Source organism: Anas acuta, chromosome 1 (genome assembly GCF_963932015.1).
Source record: "Anas acuta chromosome 1, bAnaAcu1.1, whole genome shotgun sequence".
NCBI lineage: Eukaryota > Metazoa > Chordata > Aves > Anseriformes > Anatidae > Anas > Anas acuta.
In genome coordinates, this window is record NC_088979.1 from 35797348 (window position 1) to 35820869 (window position 23522).

The 23522-nt window shown below is 34.8% G+C and overlaps 1 protein-coding gene across 2 annotated transcripts in view; it reads left to right on the top strand.

The window, feature by feature from the left end:
• The window catches only part of TDRD3 (tudor domain containing 3), a 104269-nt gene that overhangs the window by 75406 nt on the left and 5341 nt on the right, over positions 1-23522 (top strand). For both annotated transcript variants that reach the window (XM_068675856.1, XM_068675863.1), the window contains exons 11-12: positions 3345-4183; positions 6026-6151. In XM_068675856.1, the coding sequence (XP_068531957.1) occupies positions 3345-4183; positions 6026-6151 (965 nt within the window). The remainder of the gene's footprint in view (positions 1-3344; positions 4184-6025; positions 6152-23522) is intronic.

Genomic DNA, 23522 nt, shown 5'->3' on the forward strand with positions numbered 1-23522 from the left:
GAGAGGGCTTGTGACTCTTCAGCCTAAGGAAGAGGAGGGGAATCTCATCAAAGTACATAAATCCCTGAAGGAGGCTTGCAAAGAAAATGTAGCCAAGCTCTTCCTTTTGGTGGTGCTCAGTGACATGACAGGAGGCTTATGAGCACAAACTAAAACAAAGGAGGTTTCCTCTAAATGTCAAGAAGCACTTTGCTTTGAGAGTGACTGAGCACTGCCACAGGTTGCCCAGAGAGGTGGTGGATTCTCTCTCCGTGGAGATTTTAAAAGCCATCTGGAGGTGGTCCTGGGCAAGTAGCAACCCACTCCTTGAGCAGGGGGTTGGACTAGAGGACCTCTCAAGGTCCAGCCTCAGTTATGCTGTGAAAATCAGCTGCTGCTACTAGCGGAGACGATCTCTGAATGACTTCCTTCATCACTTCACTTCTTCTAGAATCCCTAAGATTCTTTTCAGTTCCTCAGTCAGACCTACTTGGGCAGACAGCCCATCTTTGTGAAGAACCTGCAATATTTTTATCTTGAGGTTTTTTCATTGACTGCTATTGACCAAGTAACACTTACTTTCATTTGACAGTTTTTGTTCGTAGACGGATTACTTTTGAATGTTAAGTGATAGATTAGCATGTCCTGGTAATTCAGGGCTGCTGTGTATGATGTAGTCCACTGAGAAGCTAGTGCATTTTTACCATATTAGCTGAATCTTTGTAGAAAACATCAGATTTGATGCGTCTAGAGGTTAGAGTAGGAAAATGTCAAGTGTTCTGTGAGCAGCTTTCATGTGTCACAGTAAATAGGCCTAGAAAAAAGATGTGTATATTCACTGTTAAGAAATTGTCTAGTCTTTTTCCAAGTGCCTAACATTTAGTATTACTTGATTTTTCTCCATATTACTTAAAATGCATTCTGTAACTGAAAAATCAGACATCCTTTAAAGTAAGCTTGTTGCTTTTGTATTGTGATCACATTATGTTGGATATCAATAACTAATTTGAATGTCCACTAGTCCTACTGTTTATTTGCAATCAGTAAGTTAGAAATTTCCTGCTGTTAAATAAATCATTAACATAGTAACATACTGCTAAAATTTCTGTTGCTTGAAAAACAGATTATGTGAACTCCTGGAGTATCTACTTAATTCTGGGTGGAGATATTCACGTCAACAGTTAAATATATTGTGTTTTTTTCTTTTTTTTTCATAGCTGCTACACTGTTTTAAATCTCCATGCTTCTTAGTGGAATAGTGGGTCTCATAACTTTAAATGAAACTTGTTTCTTAAGGTTCTATTTTGCACATAATTATGTTAAGTAGGTGAATAGCATTTGAGTTCTGAATTACTACTTTTTAAATTATGAAGGTTATTGCTTTTCTAAAGACAGAAAATAATGGTCTCATCTGAGAATGCTTGTAACTTCTTATTGGAAACTGGCAAATACCCTAAATGTTCCTCTGTCATTCAATTGGCCATTTTGGGGAGGCAATTTCACACTCCATTGAATCGAAGTGCTGTTCAGAGATCTACTATATCCAGATTTTTTTGGTGGCTAGTAAGACTACGTAGTTTTGTTAAGGTGGCTACACGATAGCTAAAATTGCTTGCTAGATGCTATGAAATTGATCAGAAATTTCAGGGAATTTTTTTCCAGCTACAACAGAAAACGTGTATAGTTAATCCACTGAGGAAAAGCTGGAAGTATGATAATAACTGCCCTGCATGCTTTGTGATTGTCTTGCAATTGTAAGTAGTCCTTGTGCTGTCTGAGGTGAACACCCATCTCAGTAAATGCTTCTTAATTGATAAAATGATCAAAGTTTGCAGATGAAATATTTAAATTCTAAAATCATGCCAACCAGCAAAATATTAAAATGTCCAAACAGCCTATTCTATTCAGCCTATTTCTACTTCTGTTGTTGGAACAACTTTTCCTTGTGTCAATGACTTCTTTTAATGAATTTCATATTGTACAGTATTAAACAATAAGATTTACAATGAAGCATTTAAGAATTTTTTATAACTTTAATGATGTGTACTAGCAGTAATGTTCATGGCATTGGAAAGCCAGGAGTACTTGAGTGTTTGATGACTTCTTACTGCCTACAGCTTTGTTCTGAGTGTCTGTGAAGCAATAGGCACTCAGAAGTGTCGTCAAGCAGTTCAGTCATTTAATCTGTAATTAACGTGAGGAATACACATGAAAGTTAGTGACTGCTGCTTAAGATGAAAATAGGAAGAGTGGAAGCGCAAGGATTTTACTACCAATTCATACTAAGATGTGTAAATGAAGAAAGTCATGAATAGAGACTTGTGAATTAATTAGGAAGAGAAACATTTCTAGAAGAAATTGAATTGAGAAGATTCCTGTGTATTATACAGAAGTGGGAAAGTTAAACAGTGATTCTTGCAGAAAAATTACAGATAGAAAACAAAAAAACACTATATTTTCATGTTCTACTTTCCAAGGATAGATAAGACGTAGATTTCTAAACTTATAAGGAAGACTTTATTATTTATTTTTTTAAAAAATGCAACAAATACGTTTTATGGATTTAAAAAGTAATCTTTTAATTTTAAAAGAAATTGAACATTTATCAAACTCGTTTTTGAGTAATTTAAAAATTTACAAAAATTTATATTTTACATATGTAAAAAACACAGGTTTCAATGTCAAATTTTGCAGTAAAATGTTTATCGGGGTTGTAGTCATGCTAAGCTTCACAGAGCTCCATGATCTTTCTGTCCTGCTCACCTCTCTCCTGCCCTGCCCAACATCCAGTGAAAAGTTTGCTCTGTCTCATAAGGTCCATGATAATTATGTTTTCCTTATCATCAGTTAGAGTTCTGGCTGAATCTCTTGAAGGTAACACTCGAGCGGTTCCTGCTATGGCTCATTGATCAGGGTCGTCACAGTTCTGGACTTTGTTACTATTCCCATTATGTCTAGGTTGTCTGCTATGTTCATTTCATCACTTCTAGTTGTTGCCTTTAATGCTGAATAGCTGTTAAGTTATTTTTACAGAAAATTTCAATTCAGATGACAAGTATTTTTTCCCCCTCATTTTCCTTCCTCTTCCTTTCTTCGCCTTGGAATTCTATTTTCCTCTCTGAAGTGGTTGTTACTCATTTAATAATAACTCACACGCACACTTGTCTTGGCAGTACTTATGTCTTCCAGTAATAAAAAATTACAGTTCAAATGTCTGCTAAATTTGTCTATACAATTCCGTTTCTGTGTCACAAAGTTAAATACCGCTTACTTTTCTAAATACTACTGCTGATTTATCAGTTGGGGTCTAAAATTACACTTATGTGAAGCATATTAATAATTAAAATATTTTTTTTTCTTTATAGAACCAAAATTACAATTTCAGCCACCACATCAAATACAGCCCAAAGTTATGACTACAGAACAGAATGGCATCAGAGAAAATCATTCAAGACATATTCCTCGCAATGATATGAGACAGCCAAGGAATGAGAAGCCCCCTCGTTTTCAAAGAGATTTTCAAAATTCAAGGCAGGCTTTGGAAAGTGGGGGGTTACCCAGAAACAGAGGTCCTGAAAGGCATAGCTCTTTAGAGCACTGGACAGATGAAAAAATTAAAAGTGACAGACATTATCCTAGAAATGATAGGCCAAAGGATATGGGTTATCCCATAGCCACTCACCAGAGTGATAATTCTTTTAAAAAAAGGGATAACAACATGCAGAACAGAATAGGAAAAGGGGTGTCCTTCACAGAACTCAAGGAGAACTCTGCTGCTCAAGATACTATGGACAACAATAACCAGAAACGTGGGAAAAGGGAAAACCAAATACACAATTCTGAAAACTTTTGTGATAGGAAGGCACGAACAATAAATAACGAAACCTTTATGGTAAAAAATGAGCAACATTTTGGTGTGAACAATGATTACCAAAACCCTGGTAGAACTGATAATTTTAATGCTGTACCAAATGGAGATACGGAACATCATCAGAAAGGAAGACGTGTAGGTCCTATCAAATCATCAGGACCCGCTACGATTCCATCTTATGATGATAAAGTTTTGTATTACAACACTGGACCCAAAAGGAGATCGGGGCCTATCAAACCGGAGAAAATAATGGAACCATCGATTCACATGGAGTATGGAAGAAGCTGGAGACCTGGGGATGAATGTTTCGCTCTTTATTGGGAAGACAACAAGGTATGCCTTTACAAAATAACAACTATTTCAAGTTGTACCTTCAATGTTTTCTTAGATGCTGGAGGGGAGACTTAGCACACCAGCACAAAGACATGGTGTTTTGTTCATAGCTGTGTATTGTGCTTTGTGGCTAGCTTCCTGTTCTGTTTGTTGTTGTTGTTGTTGTTTCGTTTTATTTTAATGAGATATATGGCTTGCATTCATTTCCTGAAAGTGCTTAAATTAAGTCGTCTCCAAGGTGACTGTTTCTGTCACATGTGGCGACTGAGCTTGTAATTAAAACATTTCATCCAAGTGCCTAAAATTTGAAGGAATGAACGTGGATCTAGATGCCCATGTACTTTCCAAGGAACAAATCCAAGATGCTCTGCTATCCAGAACAGTCTGTAATAGTAGACAGATGGTAGACTTCTTGTAGAATAAGTTGGTGTGCAGCACTCACTACTGCAAGGGAAACCCAGTCTGCAGGAACAGGACTGTTAAGAAACAACAACAACAACAAAAAAATGTTTTGTTTCAGTGATTGCAGAAAGAAGACAGCAGAAGGATTGCTTTTTATTATCACCAGTAGACCAAAGAATTTAGCTGCATAATTTGTGGAACAAATTAATTATATTGCATGAGAGTTCTGTTTTACTAATTTTTAAAAGCTTAAATACTTCCTCTTCAGCTGTTTTTCCAGTTAATGAGCTTTCTTTATGGCAAAAGACTTGCCTTTCATCATCTTCTCCTTTTAATCCTTTTTTTTTTTTTTAAAGAATTAATTAAAAAAAAAAAAAAGCTTTGATTTGTTATCACCTGTTCAGGTATTCCCTATCACTCTTCTGTTGTTTCTTCAGTTTTTGACACTTTCTGGTAATCCAATAGCTACCTTAACTATTGCTGTTCTTTGAACAGGTTTTATTCCCACCATTTGAAGTCTTTTGTGGTATTAAAGTTTATTTTCTAACTTATTTTTCTCTCTTCTGTTTGTATGACTAAGGTAAAACATGCACCATTTTTTTTGTAGTGGTAAAATATAGTGAATTAACTCGATCAAATAAGGATGTATGTCTTGGGTGGATGAACTATTTTGAAATATAATAATATATTAAGGATTTTTTTCCTGTTTTGAGAAGTACTTTGTATTGCTGAGAGATGAGTACTGAAATTCTGGAAACTTTCAAAATAACTAGGTATGAAACTGTTGCCTGAAAAGTATTTAGTGCATTAGAGTATTTTGTTGATGGGTATAATAAAAGCTGCTGCTTGCATCTAGGACAGTTTTTGAACTAGTGTGATAAAATACAGTACTGAGTTTCTGTCTTAGGAGATAATGATTTCTTTGTGTTTGGTAAGTTATAAAGTGACTGAATATCTTCATATATTTATATAAATCAGTTTGCAGATGTCACAAAAATGAAATAGTGTGCTGAAAAATGAAGACTTTTTGAAGGAGCAATTTTATCATATTTTAGTATGTGCTAAAATAGGTATCGGTACGTATAGTATAGTGTATATATATATAAGTAGGTGCCTATCAGGCATTTAAAAAAAAAAAAAAGTCTTACAGTAGCACTTCACGTATACAACAACATTTTTATTAATGGTTAATTTGGCCTTTAAAACAAGTCTTATAAATGTTCAGTCTAGTGTCATAAGCAGCACATGTTTTCAATGAATAATCTAAATACACAGCCCCCATCCTTGCAGTCATGGGCCATGCAGAAGTTTAATATATAAATATCTGCTACAAATATTACTCAAAACTTAATGCTGACCTAGGTGGGGAGTAGAGGAGAAAGTGAAAATGAAAAGGCTGTTTTCATGCTATTTATTACCTTTGAAAATTTCTCTTTTAAGTTCTACCGGGCAGAAATTGAAGCTCTCCATTCTTCTGGGACAACTGCAGTTGTTAAGTTCTGTGATTATGGAAATTACGAAGAGGTGCTTCTCAGCAACATCAGGCCTGTTCATGCAGACACATGGGTATGTGATAACAAATCGTATACAAATATATAAACTGCATAAGTCTGTACAAAATATGTAACCCTGCACAAATGAATGCCTACTTATGCAAAGAGTGCTAATTACACGTGTAGAAAAATAGTTGAGACAAGTACACAAACAAATTCTCAACTCTTAGTTATCTATATCAACCTACTATCTGATCAATGTTATCACGTAGTATTCTTTGTGTATAATAAATTTAAGTTGTATTGTTTTAAAATGACTATATTTTAATTGACGTGTCAGCTAAACAATTTTATGCATATTTTCTCTCTAAAAGTTGTGCTTCCTCTATTAAACAAAGACTTATTATTGTTTCATTTCAAGTACATTGTATTTTCTTCTGTAAAGGTTAGAAAACAGTCTTTTTAAAAGGTTTTTACTATGTGTGAATGTATGGCTAAAAATACACATTTGTTTGTACAAGTTTATTTTGCATTGTGATTCTATTTGCTTCAATGATTTCTTTGCTGAATATTATGGTGGAGGTGTACGCCTTCAATCTGTTTTATAAGGTTTAGAAGGTATTAGCCTTATGAAAGTTGAATTTCAAAAGGCTTTTTTTGTGAATGACGTGGAAATAGAGGTACATCCTGGTTTAAAAAAAAAAAAAGAAACAGGAGTGTATAGTTATTTGCTGTTTACTGTTACAAAAAGCTGCACAGAAAGTATTTGTATTTTGTGCATTGAATGATGAGCTGAGAGTGCCTGTTTTCGCTCTTACCTCTGGTTATATAGCCATGTTAGTACTGCTGCAGAGGCTGAACAATCAACTACCGTCTTCTGCCAGTGGTCTTTTAACTTGTGTCGTTGCCTGTAGCTCTCAGATGCCCATATGGCCTCTGAGATAGCCTTTTTCTACTTAAAAGGTATCTGAAGCTCTTCCCATCTTACGCATTTGCTGTCTCTATGGAAATGAATGTTTTTATTTCTTTATATCCCACTAGTTGAGTTACAATCATACAGCGCTTCCTACTATATGACTGTACATATTTTGACCCTGTTTCTGGGTTGTTAGTAAGCTTTTGTTTGTGCACACAGAATGGTTGAGGTTGGAAGGGGCCTCTGTAGGTCATCTGGTCCAAGCCCCCTGCTCAAGCAGGGACACCTACAGCAGGTTGCCCAGGACTGTGCCCATGTGTCTTTTAAATATTTCTAAGGATGGAGACTCCACAACCTTTCTGGGGCAACCTGTGCCAGCACTCAGACATGCACAGTAAAGACTTGTTGCCTGATGTTCAGAGGGAACCTCCTGTGTGCCAGTTTGTCACGGTTGCCTCTTGTCCTGGCACTGGGCACCACTGAAGAGAGCCCAGCTCAGTCCTCTTTCCAGCCTCTGTTCAGGTATTTATATTGACGAGCTTCCCCCTTGAGTCTTTTCTTCTCCAGGCTGAACAGTCCCAGCTCTTTCAGCCTTTCCTTACAGGAGAGATGTTCCAGTCCCTTCAGCACCTCAGTGGCCCTGAGCTGGACTCTGCAGTACATTCAGGTCTGTCTCATACTGAGGAGCCCAGAACTGGACATAACATTCCAGATACGGGCTCACCAGTGTAAAATTGAGGGAAGGATCACCTCCCTTGACCTGCTGGTGATACCTTGCCTAATGCAACCCTGGATACTTATTAGCCTTTTTTCATCCTACTTGATGGTAATCATAAGGAATAGCTTTTATTTTACTTTAACCCTCTGAAAATTAGCTCTCTGAGAATGTGGCCTGGTGTTAGGACGAAGTAGAACTAATAGTGGAGTGCCAGCCTGAAGCAGTGGTCCTTCTTTCTGTTTCTGCTGATAACTACCTACCTGTTCTTCCAGGTCCCTCTCCTCCCATATTTTATCATCAGTCATGTAGCCACAGGATGAGTTGAATCAGATGGAGTGCTTTTTCCCCAGCTTTGTTTTATTTCAGAGTTTGTTAAAGTTGACACAAGACGGTGGGAGAATGTATGGAGAGAGGATTCTGCAACTGAAATAGCATGGTCTTAATGTAATGCTGCATCGTGTTCTAGTTAGAGGCTTCCTCGGTTGTTGCTGGGAAGAAATAAAGCCTTTTAGTTCATCAGAAATAAAAGGTACCATTCTCAAGGGATTTTTAACCTCAAGGGAGATTAGATGAAAAGCTTAAATTCAAACAACTAAATTTAGGTCATTGAAGTTATGCAACATAAATGCCATCCAACATCCTCACAGTAAACAAAGGTTTTATGGTTTCTTTCTGGCATCTTTTTCCTAAAAGTTCTTTGCAGCTGTAGGATTTTTCTAGGAGAAAGTTAATTAGCATTTTGCTTTTTCACTTTTCTGTGTTCAGATGCTAGCTCTAGTTCTCATTCTGCACTTGCAGTTTTTAGTTACCAGTTGGAGTTGAGCTCTGAAACTCAGGGTTGTCTTTTAAACTGAACACTGTTGGTTAATACAGTGTTCATGTAAGTCTAGATAGCATGCACAAATGCAAAATGAGGTTCTTGTGCTGCTCAATACTTAATTGTCATAAGATTTAAGTAACTTTGACGTTTCCTCTTTACAAGAGAACAAAATATATTTTAAACTGAATTCAGTAATTATTCTTCTTTGATCAACATTACCAGCAATAATGACCTTGTTCTGACTTTCCCCCTCCCATTTAAGAGGCATTATGCTGAGTTCTATTTCAGTACTTCCAGGTAACTTCGAGAGGGCTAAGTCCTTCTTAGCCATGTGTACTGAAGCCTTGTTGTTACTAACATAGAAATATAATGCATGTGAGTACTAATGTCCTAATTTTCAGAGTGGCTTTTTTTGAAAGAGTTGTTAAAGAAAAGCTTTAGTGGGTTGACTTAAAGGCATGAGTTTAGACTTTGTGTGAGATGATTCTTTGCTGCTTTTCCCAGCATACTTTTTGGTACTCAAATATTTAATTTTTGACCATCAAAAATAGTGTTGAAAGTTTATCAGTGGGATAAGAGAAAAAAAAACAGCAACGCTCAACTAGTCACTTGAAAGAACCACCAAAATATCACAACTCCCCTTTTTTGTGACATGACATATTATTTAAGCAATAAACCTGAGCTTCTGGTTTACTTTTAGCAACCTTTATCAAAAATAGGGAATTAATGAAAATTGTTTACATTTTTAATAACTTCCCCTTCACCTCTAGCTGGTTAACATTCTGCTCTCCACTCATATTGACTCTGTAATACAAAACTGGACTGCATCAATACAAAGTTTGCTTTTATTTTCCCCTCCTTGAATGTAGATCCTGTTTGCCTGAGATTGTCAGTATAACATTCAACTTTCCACTTTAATGGAAAAAGTGGTATTAGGTGATCTTAAGACTCTTAGATAATTGAATGTATACTGTCCATCACACAAGTTTGCCCTGACCCCTTACAACTTTTCAGTCCCTCTGAGTGTGCTGCTATTTATCTTTCTGACTGCTGGAAGTATAGAAGATAAAGCTTTATTTCACATAAGGTAAATCAAAAAGTGGGGATTTTTTTCAATAATCACATTCAATAGCCATATTGATGATTGTATATAAGAACACTGAAACTGTTTTTTCTTAGTGCTTGCAAAGTATGTCTGAGGAATGCAATTCATAGTATTTTTAGTAATAAAATTACATTTGGATTGCACTGTTCTTTAGTATCTTGTATGTAACGCTGCAGTACTGTAACCTATTTCCCTCAATGTAGCAAGGATCACTTAATGAAAATATTATAATCCCAACAAAAATATCACCAGAAAACATTGTAGAAATATGAACTGCTTGCTTTTTCTTGTAAAAGATGTAAGATTATACCAACAACTGAAAAGAATGAAACATTAAGGGCCTTTCTGACTTAATTAATAGTCTGTTCTGTGGAAAAAAAATAAATAAAGTCAATATAATACTTTAAACCTTAAGTCTTTATTTTATTCTCTTAATATGTAGGATTTTTTTCCTTAGTAAATAAAGTATATAGCCTAAGTACTAATCTTGTGACACTTTTTCCCCCAAACCAAGTCCTTGCTTTCCCTTTCACATTCTGTATTTCCTTAATGATTTGATAGGCCTTGTACCTCCATTTGCACTGATTGCACTTTTTTTTTTTTGTTTTCTATTGTTGTATGAAGGAAATAAAGATAGTAGTTTTTCCTCCTACGTATGTTATGGCCTTATTCTGGTTCTTCTCAAAACAAGCTAGAGTTGAATTCATAGGAGCCTTTTCTTTATAGCACTTCACTTAAAAATGTTAAAGTGCAGTCTGTAGTTCAGCTTAGTTTCTTCTTCCTGTATCTTGCACTGTATTTCTGCTTAAAGAGATGGAGCAAAAAATATTATCAAGGTATGTAAAATCCTAGTTCTTCTGTAATTTGTTTTCTGTGGAGTCTGAAAAACCACTTTTCAGCTCATCTGTTTTAGGCCCTCCAATGAGGAAAGTGTTGAAAGAAAACAGTCTTAACTACGGATAATTCCTGCTGGCAGACATTTTGTTTAACTTTGTTTTGGTTTATCTTGTCCTGTTTTGTTTTATTTGTTGTGAGCTCAAATTTGGTAATGTTGTGTCTTGTACCTCACAGAGCTCTAAATATTTCTAATATTTAAAATTCTTAAAAAGAAAAAAAAAAATCTAAATCTTAAACTGTAATTCAAAACCTTCTTATACCCATCACCCATTTCAGGTAAGTTAAGAAGTGAGCTTATATGAGCATTATGAAGGTGTTGGACCACCCACCCTCCAGACACTAAATGGTAAAAAGTTAATGGTAGCTGTGCCCTTTGCTGGCAGCTGTTGCCTATCAGTTTTATGAAGACTTTGAATCTAGTGTTGTTCATGACCATTGCAGTGTCATGAATAACAACTGACTGGAAGTATTGGCTGCTGTCTGTTATGGCAGCTCTGGCTCTTTGGCTTGGATGGTCTTAAAATCACACCACGATCTTTACTGTGTTTTGTGTCAGGCAGGAAGTCTTTCTATTTAAGTACTTAAGTAGGTGCAGTAGATAAATGTGTCTTGGTTGGATCTCTTACCTTGCTTCTATCCTCATTGTCTATAGTAGAAACTAGACTCTTCAAATAGAACTGTACAGTCTATTTAACCAAATCTAACATCACTATAGAAAAACTGTCCATAAATAGTTGTATCAAGACAATTCTGTATTTATAGTTGTTTGGCTTCCATGCTATAAGGAAGTGACTAGAATCATTTTACAGTTCCTAATTACTTGTAGTAAGTAAATGAAGACTGTTTTTGAGGATTTGGGACTATTCTTTGTTCTGCATGGTGAAACATACTTACCAAATCATTTTCATCTAAAAAGTTACTAGTTTAGTTTCCACAAAGGGTTATCTTGCCCCTTTACTAAAGCATTTTTAGATTTAGGCTGCTATTTCATAGTGATGGGTCTCATTTTCCATGTATGTAATATATGGTGATTTCAGTTGCCTTTGTCCTCTGAGGATGAAACATTACGTAGTCAATCTTCTTTAAAAAAAATCTTTTATTTTATTTTATTTTTATTTTTTTACTTATTGGGAATATTGCCTTAAATTCGGAGAGAAGCATTCTGGAAAGCACTTACTGTAATAAATCAATCACATTTTTCTTTCTTTTCTTTCTTCAGACTTTAGTTTCATGTATCTGCTGAATTCAGACAGGTGATTACAGCTGAAGTTAACTATTCCTCTGAAACTATTCCTCTTCAGCCCTTGGCTGAAATGTAATAATTGACACTTAAAGGAAGCACATTTTAGTTTTTAACAAACTAAAAGCAGGCAAATTTCAGTTGAGAGGAAGCGATTTACGCTAAGTGGTCATAAAACAACGGCTTTCAATTTTTTGTCTGTATCATTAGGCAAATGCTTATCAGGCATTGCAGAATATCTCTTAGTCACCCACTCGAGCATTTAATATTCATTATGACCTATCCTTGCGAGTTGCCAGCTGTGCAAATCAGATTAAAGATGCAATCTTTTTGGAGTTTGTTGTTACTGTAAACATTTGTGATAATTTAAATAGGATGCTTTAAGCATCACGCTGTTCTCCTGTTTTTTCCTTTTGTTATGGAATGTGGCTTCATGCAATGATGATTACTTGTAGACTACAGGACATGGGCTCCTTAGTTTGTTTGTTTTGAGTGAGTTCCTCGCTAAATACTTTCCTTGAAAGTGACTTGCATTTTGGTGTGGGATAGCATGGCTTAACCTGTTTTAAGTATTGTTTGATCCTGTTACCATGTGATTAAAAACTTTCTTATTTTGAGACTTTCTCTGTATGGGATTTGTTGAGGTTGAACACAAGTTCTTCCCATTTAAGCACCGTTCTGCATCTTGAAGTGTGTTCAAGAGGTTGGATGTGTAAAAATGTCTGGACTGGACTTGTCACCTGTTTTCTCTTCTGATTTCCCTGCTTCGTTCATGTTTCAGGGTACTGAGTTTGTCCATCTTTAATACTTAATACGAAGGATTTAAATTAAGGAGGAAACCGGAGAAATTGGCATAGTATTCCCAACTGATTGTTCTCTAGGGAAGAGAGACATGGTACCAAAGGCTTGGTATTGCAGAAGAGAAGCTATGACAACTCTAATTAGTAGTGGAGTATGTGCATATCATTCTACATCATATTCCCTCATACTGTGTACAGTACATGTTGAATTGAAGCATTATGTTCACACTGGCTTCGTTGGACAGACATGGCTAATGTCCAAGACTTTTTTTCTCTTCTTGTTTGACTTGTAAGCATTACCCATAACAATATCTGTAAACAAGAACTCTTCCATAATGTAACAACACATCGAGTGTGAAAGCGGTTATTTGCAGAAAAGTGATTGTTTTCTCTGCATAATTTTAAAAAGAATATGGAATTACTGCTCTGCTTTCTGTTTTTGTTGGTTTATTCTGGTAGGGTAAGCTTTTGTAAGGCTTGTAAAAACGGCAGGGACTCTAGTGGTACTTTCTTTTCTTCATATTAATAGTGTCATTTGCAAGCTTCTTTCACTCTGAAGAGAGACATTTTAAATATTAATAAACGAGCATATTACCTGAGCTGGATGTTATTGTTCATGTTGTTGAAGAATGGCAACAGTTAATCAGATTTTCTTGAAATGTCTCTGAGGAGCATAAACAGATGAGGAAATGGTTTTGTCTGACAACTTTCCTAAGGGAAAAAAAAAAAAAAAGTGTTCTCAGAACTTGGTTGGTATATCTAAATTTTCAAAGTTCTAGAGAAGTAATATTTGCTTAAACTTCACACAAAGTGTGTAACGTTTTTGCTAAATTGGTCAAGTTGTCTTTTTGTAAATATAAAACTATTTGTGCATATGTATTAATAATACATATTAATACATATTAATATGTATTGATAATACATATTAATAATACATATGCACAAAAATACATAATACAAATATGTATTTGCCTCTTGTTTTTATTATTTTTTTTTTTAAAAAGGCTGAGTCAGAAGGAGATAGAAGTCATTTTAGTCTTATTCCCTTAGATGCTAGCTTCAGTTTAAGTTACGTGTATTTATGTATGTATTAGTAGTGCAAATGTAGCTTTCTCATTTCTGTGTTTGAGGCAACTTTCTCTCTTTCTGTGTTTGTGCGTAGTTTGAGCATGAAAAAGGCTTACCTTGTTTTTTCATTGATCCTCTTATGTGGTAACTGTAGTTGGGGGATTTTTAAAGGAAACTCAAAGCAAACGAGGCATAGGAGTCTTGAAGTCATGATAAGAAGACTAATGGTTCAGAGAATGAAGCTTTTGTAATTAAATTACCTTTCTCAACTCCGTGCCTTCCTTATCGTTCTAACATTTCCATTCTTTCAGGTCTAAAAAAAAATAAACTAAAAAGAAATGTGTAAAAATGACTTGCTTTTTCAGCCTGATACCTTATAAAACTGGATATAGAATTCTGCTGAATTTAATTTCTATTTGATATAGAAAGCTTTCCTTAAAAATATATAATTTAATTTTAAAAATATGTAATTTGAAAGTTACAGGAATGAAGAATTCATCACGTATCTTGGTAAGTGGTTACAGTCACTCATAATCTTTACTATTTCAAATTAATTCATGGTTTCTAGTTTACCTAATGTAACTTTTTTGGCCATCAGAGTTCAGCTGTTAGATTTGAGAGCCTTATGTCAAAGCCTTTCCTCTAGACTGTGATCAGGACAGCCTTTAACTTCTTCAGTAAACTGAATGGAAGGAGCTCTTCAAGTCTTTTACTACAAAGCTACTGCTTTTGTACTACTACAGTTGTTAGCTATAAAACAATGTAAAGAATTGCTGTTTTGAATCCTCATTGAGAAGCATATACTTAAATTTTGATACTTGAACTAGATTATGACATTGCAGGTACAGAGCTATCATCTTCCCTAATAGTAGCACTAGAGAGAAGGCCTTTATTATTATATTGTGGTTTGTTTTTTTTTTAATGAATAATTTCTAACGTCTAAGGGGTGTAGACTTCCAACATTTATACTACATAATCCTTGAAATACTTAGCATGCTCCATGAAAACTGTTTTTAAATTAATATGTGGAAGAATACAGAGTTAGCTTTCCTGAACATATTTCTTCCTGAACATATAATTCTTCCAGAAATGTTGCTACGTTTGGAAATATATACTTACCAGTAATGCAAACAGTGCTTGTTATCTGTAGCATCTGCTGAAAATGGAAAAGGTTTGCATAAAAGGTCACTGAAACTCACTGATCTCCTGGTCAGGTTTTGATACTGTTTTCATGCCCCAACAGAAAAACATAGATAATCTCTCATACTGCCATTTAGCATTTTCTTCCTAAATTTTGCTGGCAGAAAATTACATACCAAAATAGGTTTAGCAGTACAGCAAATGCTTCATTTTCCCTCCAGAAGTATGTGGTTTTACTTAATTAAAAAGAATGCATTTAGTGCAAGGAAACTGAATGCTGAAAGTCTATGCAGGTATTCTTTTTGGTAATATGTTTAGGTCTATTTCTGTGTAACCAGAATAAACGAGACCTTTCTGGAGCTCATCTTTCAAATTGATGTTCTGAAAAACTGGATGTATAATTTATTAAAAAAAAAAAAAAAAAGGAAAGGAGGAGGGAAGGGCTAGGGATTAATATGTAGGAGAAGTGGGGGAAATGGATACTTGATTTGCTGTTGTAGTCCCAAAATTAGCATAGTTACTTCTTATAGTAACATAACTCCTTAAAGTAGTTACTCTGATTTCATTTTTTTTGTTTGTTTGTTTTTGTTTTTAAACACTTCCAGTTTGTCAGTTTGTGTTTTTTTTTTTTTTTGCTGAATTGCTAAAAAAAATTTGTCTGCTGTGTGAATGTTCTTTCTATAGTAGAATTCACTTCAGTACTTTTCCTTTAGAAACTATTAAAAATAATCATTCATAGTTATATGTTGATACTGCTCAATGTGAAAGAGCTATTACTAATTGAAGTTAGTATTTCAATTTTGCTTTTAGGATCTGTTTTGAATGGCTTAAATATGTATTTCTAAAGAACTTTTAAAATTCATTAATGTTTTGTTTACTGAGAACATAATGCCAGCCTGCAGAAAAGAATGTTTGCATCATAAGCCCAAACTTCACAACAAGGTACAGATTTATTTTTATATGCCATAGGGAATGAAGGCAAGTTTGAATAATGTGCATGATACCCTTAAAGGGAACAGATAAGCTAGGGAATTATCTGTAGGATAATCATGCCCCGGGTTTACTCAATCCTAGCTTTATGGAAATGTAATGGGAATGTAGTCTGCTTAGAAACTAAATGAGTGCTTTGTCTTCAGAGTTGAAGAAAAGCAATGAAGTACCAAGAAGTTCTGATGTCTGAGTCCAAGTTAACTGTTCTGTTGCGGTTAGCAGTCTCAGATCCAAGTATGTAAATTCTCCTCCTTGTCCATCCATCTGTTTTGCATTTCTTATTTATTTTTTTTTTTTCTGAAGAATCTACAATTTTTGTTCAGCATTTGGTTATCACATGTTTTTGTCTTACTCAAAACTCGGGATGTATGTTGTCCTGCCAGAATCTATTGAAAATCAGCTGTGTTTAACACTCAGCTGGAATTTGACTTGAATTTGACTATTCCCACACTAGGAAAACTCTTAACTGGATTTGTTGTGTTAAAGGTTTTATACAGAGCTTGAAAGTAGAGTGTAGTGTTTTACTTGTGTAATAAGTCAAAATCTCACATAATTTGAGAAACAGAGGAGAGAAAGATGGCCCTAGTAAAGTAGGTTAAATGTGTACGTAAATGGGCAGGAATTATTTTGGCTGTATATGGAATTGACAACAAACAATAACTGTAAAATTACAGTTCAAATGGGGAAGAGGATTTTATTAAACAATACAGTATCATACTACACTTCAATTTTATTCCTTAAAGGAAAATCAAAGCTGTTGTAGTATTTTGTAGTAAATCTCTCAGTAATTTCTGTAATACATTTAACATTGCTATTTCTGTTACCACTGTCTTACAGTGATCTGTCATCTGTACTAGTTACCTAATACATGTAATGTCCCATATGCAGCTAGGTGTTTATGGGGTTGTTGAGCTGGATGCTTAAGGGCTCGTGGCTTTCAATGCAAGAAGGGTTTGTATACTCTATATATGCTTTACAGTTGTGTATCCTGCATGTCCTTTACAGGCAGAAAGTAATGCCATTGTAATGCTGCAGACGCTAAGAAACAGCTTTGAAGCCCTATGTAGGCCTTCAACAAGCCCTTTCTCAAGGGCTTGTTGAAAGAAAGAGCTTGAGAAAGAAACAGCTTTGAAGCCCTAGTCCCTACTGCTGATGAAGTTGCAGTTCATTATCAGAAGTGGCCAAAGTCAAATTTCCTGGGGCATGTACTAATAGAAAAAGATATATAGATAGATTCAATGAACAGATTAATATAATTACAGATTCCTACCAATTCAGAATAAGTCTATGGTTTAAAAAAAAAAAATATATCCATTTATACCGTAAGGCCAAACATATCCAATACACGTGATCCTTCCATTTTGTTACCATTTTTCTGTTCTTGCTGCTGTTTTTAGTATAATGCTACTGTTTCAATACATTACAGTAGGTGTTGGCTAGTCTATTGATCAAATATCCTGCAGTTCACCAGCTCTGTGGTTCTATCCACAAGTCAATACAGTAGCAGTGCTTTCTTCATGGGATAGAGGAAAAATGTGGAAAAGCACATAAGCAATTACTTTGGCTTAGGATTTTTGTTTTATGCTTATTTGAATAATTTAAAGAGTCTTTTCCTGTGTGTTCTGCAGGGTTTTTTTCTCCTTAAGCTTTTTTTGTGAATATTCTAGATACCAGATTCAGAAAAGCTTTCTCATCCAAAACTAAAGAAAAAGAGCTTGCTTTAGCTCTTTCTTCATCAATTCCGCAAAATATATTTGGATATCTATCTATATATATGTATGGAGAATGATAGTGATACAGACAGCGGGGAAGGATGAAAGTATATTTAGCTTACGTGTTGTTGCTGTGGTTTTGTGAGTTTGGAAATGTGTGTTGCCTTTCATGTGTCTTGTGATTGTTTTCCACATTCATTCTTGATTCAAGAATGAAGAGGTATCAGATTTCATATTGTTATCATTAGCTTTGCCTTCCTCTCAATTTATTTTCGCAGATGCTATATAAAGGTACCTGTTTTAGTAAGAGTTAATGGTTTTGGTCTTAAGGATAATTTAAAATTAATTAGAAATCTGGACAACATGTTTTGACTTCTAAATTTGCTTGCAATCCATTGCAATTCCTTTAAATTTAAAAATCATAATATTGTTCAATTTTTAAGAAATCAGAGCAGATTATTTTTGCTAAGAGAAGTAAAATCCTGAAACAAAGAACCAATTGATTCTGTATGATGAAAATGGTTGTGTTAGAAGGATATGAATTATAGTGGGGGCTAATTTAAGAATGCTAAATTATCCAGTGAGGAACTAAATAAAAATAATAATTGTGCAACTTCTCATTAATATTCTAAATTGAAAGGTTAATTTAAAACATCTTTGTAATGTAATTACTACATACAACATTTTAAAGATATATTATTTGATTTAAATACATCCATATCCTTACAATTAGTTACATGTAGTTTCAGTCATCAGTAGTACACTACTGTAATGTCTTATACCATGTGTGTAAGCATACTAAAAGTATGTTTTTCCAGAAATGTGATGCTACCCTGACTCATTTAAAGGCACTTTAGTAGGTCTAACTGTGTATTGAGCATCTGACATCAATGAGGGGTTATTGCTATGCAGGTCTGGCAGAGTAACCTTGAATCCTAATTGCCCTTCTTATTCATAATTTAACTGAGAAATCAGTATGGTTATAGGCTCAGTCTAATATAGATACGTTGCTATGAAAAAGAATTGTGGACATCTGCAGGCTGACAAAGATTATCCCTCTCAAAGATTACTTTGCAAAAAGAAGTGTTATTTTAAGTAATAAGCATAACTTGCAAAGAAAATTGATTATGAGCAAATATGTTGGATTATTCTGTGATAGACACTTCAAAAATGCGCTTGTCACAAATTCAGTACTTGGTTAAGATCATTGAAAATGTACATTAGTGGTAATTTCCTTTATTGTACTTTTCACACCTCACTAGATAGCAATTTTTGGAATTGTCCTACCCCTGTTCTAAGAAGATATAACTTCAGGTGTTTATTAAATGACAATTTTTTTACTTTATTTTTTTTCAAAATTCTGATTTCATTCTTAGTTCTGGAATTCAAAGAATCCATTTAAATATTTGGATAGAACCTTATTAAAATTTTATGGGAATACTATAGGCACTTCAAACAATGCCTTTTCTTCCAAATATCAGATATGTAATAAATTGCAATTTTAAAGATTAAATTTAGCTTTTTGTAGGAAATTTGTGAATTTTTTTATTATTGTTCTAGTGTGGCTTTTTTGTTTGTTTAATCTGTCTGGAAAACCCTACAGTCTATTTTTGATTGATTTGGAACTGCAAAGTCAATACTTAAAATACTCAAGGAGATCAACACTCTATGATTAGGCAAAAGAAACAAGTTTTTAAGAAATGGATTTAACTAAAAAAAGCAAGAGATCACTTAGTGTATTAACAGCAGGAGAAAGCTGTCACCAGCAAAGTGAGCAGTTCAGAGAAGCATAAAATCTGGGCCGGGAAATGGGAGTTGAAATGCAGATGAAAGAGTAGTTCATTTTTCAAGTAAACTAATACTGTTCTACTGAATCCAGCAAGTTTTCTGTGCTCTGACTATGTGGATGAAGTTAAAATCACAGCTTAAACTGAAACAGTGGTTTGACATTACTGAAAGAACATGTTGTATGCTTTCTTTGGCTTCTGTCTCTTCTTTCTCTTGTGATTCCTGGCCTCGTGCTGCTCCTTCATTCATCCTTGCACAGGCTCTGCTGCTCATCTGTAGTATCCCACAGAGAGCTATACACCGATTTGTTGTTGGAAGGTTTCTCCATGGATTAACAGATTGAAATGCTTTAGCAGACGGGCCCAGTGAACAGAACAGAGTTTTCTGTTGGTAAGCATGAATAGATGGAGGAAACATGTTTGTAGGTAGCACACTGATGGAGCTGCTCAGCTGTTACTTGTAACTGCAATCCTAAATATACACGGGCAGAGCATGCAGCAGTCAAAGCCTGTGACTTCTGTCATGCTCTTTACCATCATCCATATATTCATTGTTTTCAGGAGTTATGCAAGCTGTAATAAAACTTAAAACATGACTGCTCTGGTTATGATTTTCCAAGCCTAAGTGCAGATTTGCTATATTTGCGTCGCTATAAATTCATCTTTCTCAAAAATGTTCAGAACAAGTCGTTCAAGCACTGAACTCTTATTAAAATAGGCAGAATGTTCAGTGCCAAAGGATTTTTTGGATCTGACTTGGAGTAAGTATTCACTTCATATATATGTTTCTAAACTGTTATTTTTAATGTATGGAAGTTTGCAATGGAAATTCATTGAGAAAACTTTTATGAAATGCAATCTTACTTTGCCCTAATAGTGTTATTTGAAAAGCAAATTAGCTGTTAAAAATATTTTAAATATTGGATTTATAGCCTCATTCTGCATCTGTGAAATCCATTGTAGTGTATGTAAAAGCATGCAGCTAGTCATTTGGCTTGACTGAACTTACTTGCTGATTCACTAAGCTCAGCTGATAAGGTATGGTGGTGGTACAAGCTCTTCGGAATACTTGGGTCCAACATAAAAGCACTGAGCATGCTATTCCTGTTTTATACTTACTGAGTTCTTACCTGTCTTACAAGAGGGAGTTAGAATAGCAACAGCAACAGTAGATTCTTAGGGCAAAACTTTGAATGAATGCTGAGATTCCCAATGACTTAGGCTTCCTTGTGCACTATCTTATTTTAAATCCCTAAAAATTGCTGAAATCCACCACTCATGTCATTTTTATCAGTTGCTGCAGCGACTTTTCTGCATCTGATTGTTTGCACTATAAACGTTTATTTGCTTTTTCCTATGAATCTGCCAGTTTCCAGTATTTTTGCTATTGAGTTTAGTGACAGGTCAGGGTACATAGCCCTAGGTAGCCATTGTGCAAGTACTAGAAAACTCTGTCTCTGATCCTAAAACATTAGACAAACAATGTAAGCTGAAGGATGGAGATAATCAAATACAAGTTTTTGGATAAAGCCAGTAGTACAAAACATGTACTGGTAATTGGAGAATGAAAATACTCTGACAAAAAGAGAATGACAGCATCAGAGGTTTGTGGCCATCTCTGCTTTATAAAATATAATGCAGATATTACATTACACTATAAGAAGGTAGGAAATTGTGTAATTCATAATGAGTCACAAGCAACTGATAAATTGAACATGAACAGCTAAGGCTAGAAAAATAGAGTTGATAACTAGATGTGTGACTGAAGTGACTACAGATTTGTAACAGAAGATATGTAGATGGCTGAAATTGCTAGGTAGGAGAACAGAAGGAACATGGAAGTAAACATTAGTGATCTTTAAGTTTTGCCTAGGTTGGGTGCTATTCCAGCATAGGGAAGACAGTTTTGAGCATGGTTTAGAGAGACTTCACATTAAATTGAGATAAAGGACGTAGACCCAGAAAAAAAAAAAAAAGGCAAGATGGAAATAAATGAAAATGGCAATCAAAAGAGATAAAACATCAGTGGTGGATGAGGGTCAGTGAACGAGAAATGGTGGAAGAGAAGAGATGCAATTACTTGTAAAACAAGAAGCAATATTTAATGAAGTTATGGTTTGGCCAAATGTTACTTTTGTGAATTTTAGATGCAGTTGGGTTCAAATGAATAGGTTAAATTCAAGAAACATCAAATTATCTTCTGATATGAAGATGGCAGACTTCAAAGAGATTCGGTAACTTTGTGGAGAGCAACAGTACATAGGAAGGAAGGAATGATAGAAAGGCGTTCTGTTGCTAGCTCGTATGATTTGCTGCAATGCTTGTTTTCATTTTATGCAGAGTCTCAAGAAATTGAATGTGATTTCACACATTGCTTTTGCCCTTTTTAATGAAGATACGTGAATTGGAATGCATCTGAAGCTTTTCATTCTGTATGTAAAGACAACTGCACTGAAATAGACATGTTTAAGACAAATTCTAGTTTTAATTTGATTTCACTGAGTTCAGCGGATCAACAACATTGTCTCTGAAATTTGATGAAGATTTGCTGATGTAGAAATTTACTCTGCTATACTTACCCTCAGAAAGAGGCTGTTTGTTACAGGTGAGGCACTATGCACTAAACTATTTAATTTCTGATCTTTTTGAGCTAAGACTAACGAGGTTACAAAGGAATGACTTATGTCTGGTTCGCTGCAGTCTCTTGAAAATACCAGTATGCATTGCTAATTTTTTGTTTCATGCGTATCTGTCAATTAGTCTTCCAGTTCTGGAGAACCCAGATATCAAGCAGTTGGTGGTTTACAATTTTACTCTTGAAGAGTAAGCTCTCTTATTTTAGATTGAAGCTTTTGGAAAGAATCTTAAGAAAACTTGCAATTGCTGTTTGCTTTGGGCAAATAATACAAAAACTATTCTCAACTATTGAAGCTTCTTGAGTGTACTGAAGGAGCTAGAGGTATTGACATTGCTTCAGGCACCTAGTTTACCTTTTAAAATGTTGATGCGAGTATTGTTTGCCTTGTCAGTGATGGGAGATTACTTCATATATTCAGGGTTTGTACTAGGGCTAACTATTGCAAAACGTGTGGATTTTTTGGTTAGACCTCTACTTTCGTATTTCCTTTGGATAAGTAGTGTCTCTGAACCTCTTCGTGTGAGGGAACAGTGCTGCAAGCATTAAAGGAGGTACACTGAGAGAACTAAGTTTTATTGTGGAGTTCCATTGTTCTCAGCCTTTGGCCACAGTGAAACTAAAAGATTTAAATCAATTAATACCTTATTTGATTGTGCTGAAAATCTCTTTTCTTCTACAGTTATTGCAGACTCTCCCTAGTAGGGCCTAATCTGTTCTGGAAATATTGCTGTGACCACAGATAAGCCCTTTAAATAGCAGACCTTATCACAAGGAATATTGTGTGAACCTCTCAGTTTCAAAATGCATGTTTATCAACATTTAAGCTGATTCAGAATGATGTGCTGTTTCTCGAGTAAGATTTCATTTTTCACGAAAGAAACCTAGGCTGTAGATGTTTTTTTTTTTTCTAGCCTCTTGTAATTAAAGATTTTAGTGCTCTGATTTGCTTGTTCTTCGTTATGTGCATGTTACGCTCTATGACAGTTCCTAAGTGTTGATATTGTTGCAGAATTTATAATCAATCATTAAATATTCTTAGTTTGTGTTCCTGTACATTATTTTATTGTGAGTAAAAGGAAATTAAGACTTGTATGCTCAGTACTTTTCCCAGAAATGGATTTCTTGCACCATGCTCTAGAGGGAACCTGGTATCTGCTAGAAGCTGGTTTTAAGAAATCAAAAAAAAAAAAAAAAAAAAAAGTAATTACGACTGAGAAACCATTTGACAGTCATACTCCTGCTCAATAACATTTTGTTCTACTTTCAGTGTATAATTTTGTTTTTGCATTTCTCTTTGTTATAAATTGTGATTCTCTTAAAAGTCTTATTCACTCTGTACCACCTTCAAATACTGCATCAGAGGAATGTTTTTCCTTTCAGTATCTCTTGGCTGAAGTAAAAAAATGTGGCTGTTCTGGTCTTCCTTTGCAACTTGTTCTCCGGTCTCTTAATTATTTCTATTGTTTTTGAACTCCCTTGTAATTTGTCGGTATCTTTCTGGCATTGAGATAACCAGGAGTGAATGCAATATTGCAAACATGTAATTACCTCTTGTCTCATTATTCAGAGGTTATTTTTATTGCTGCATGTAGCAAATTCATGTCTAAATTGCT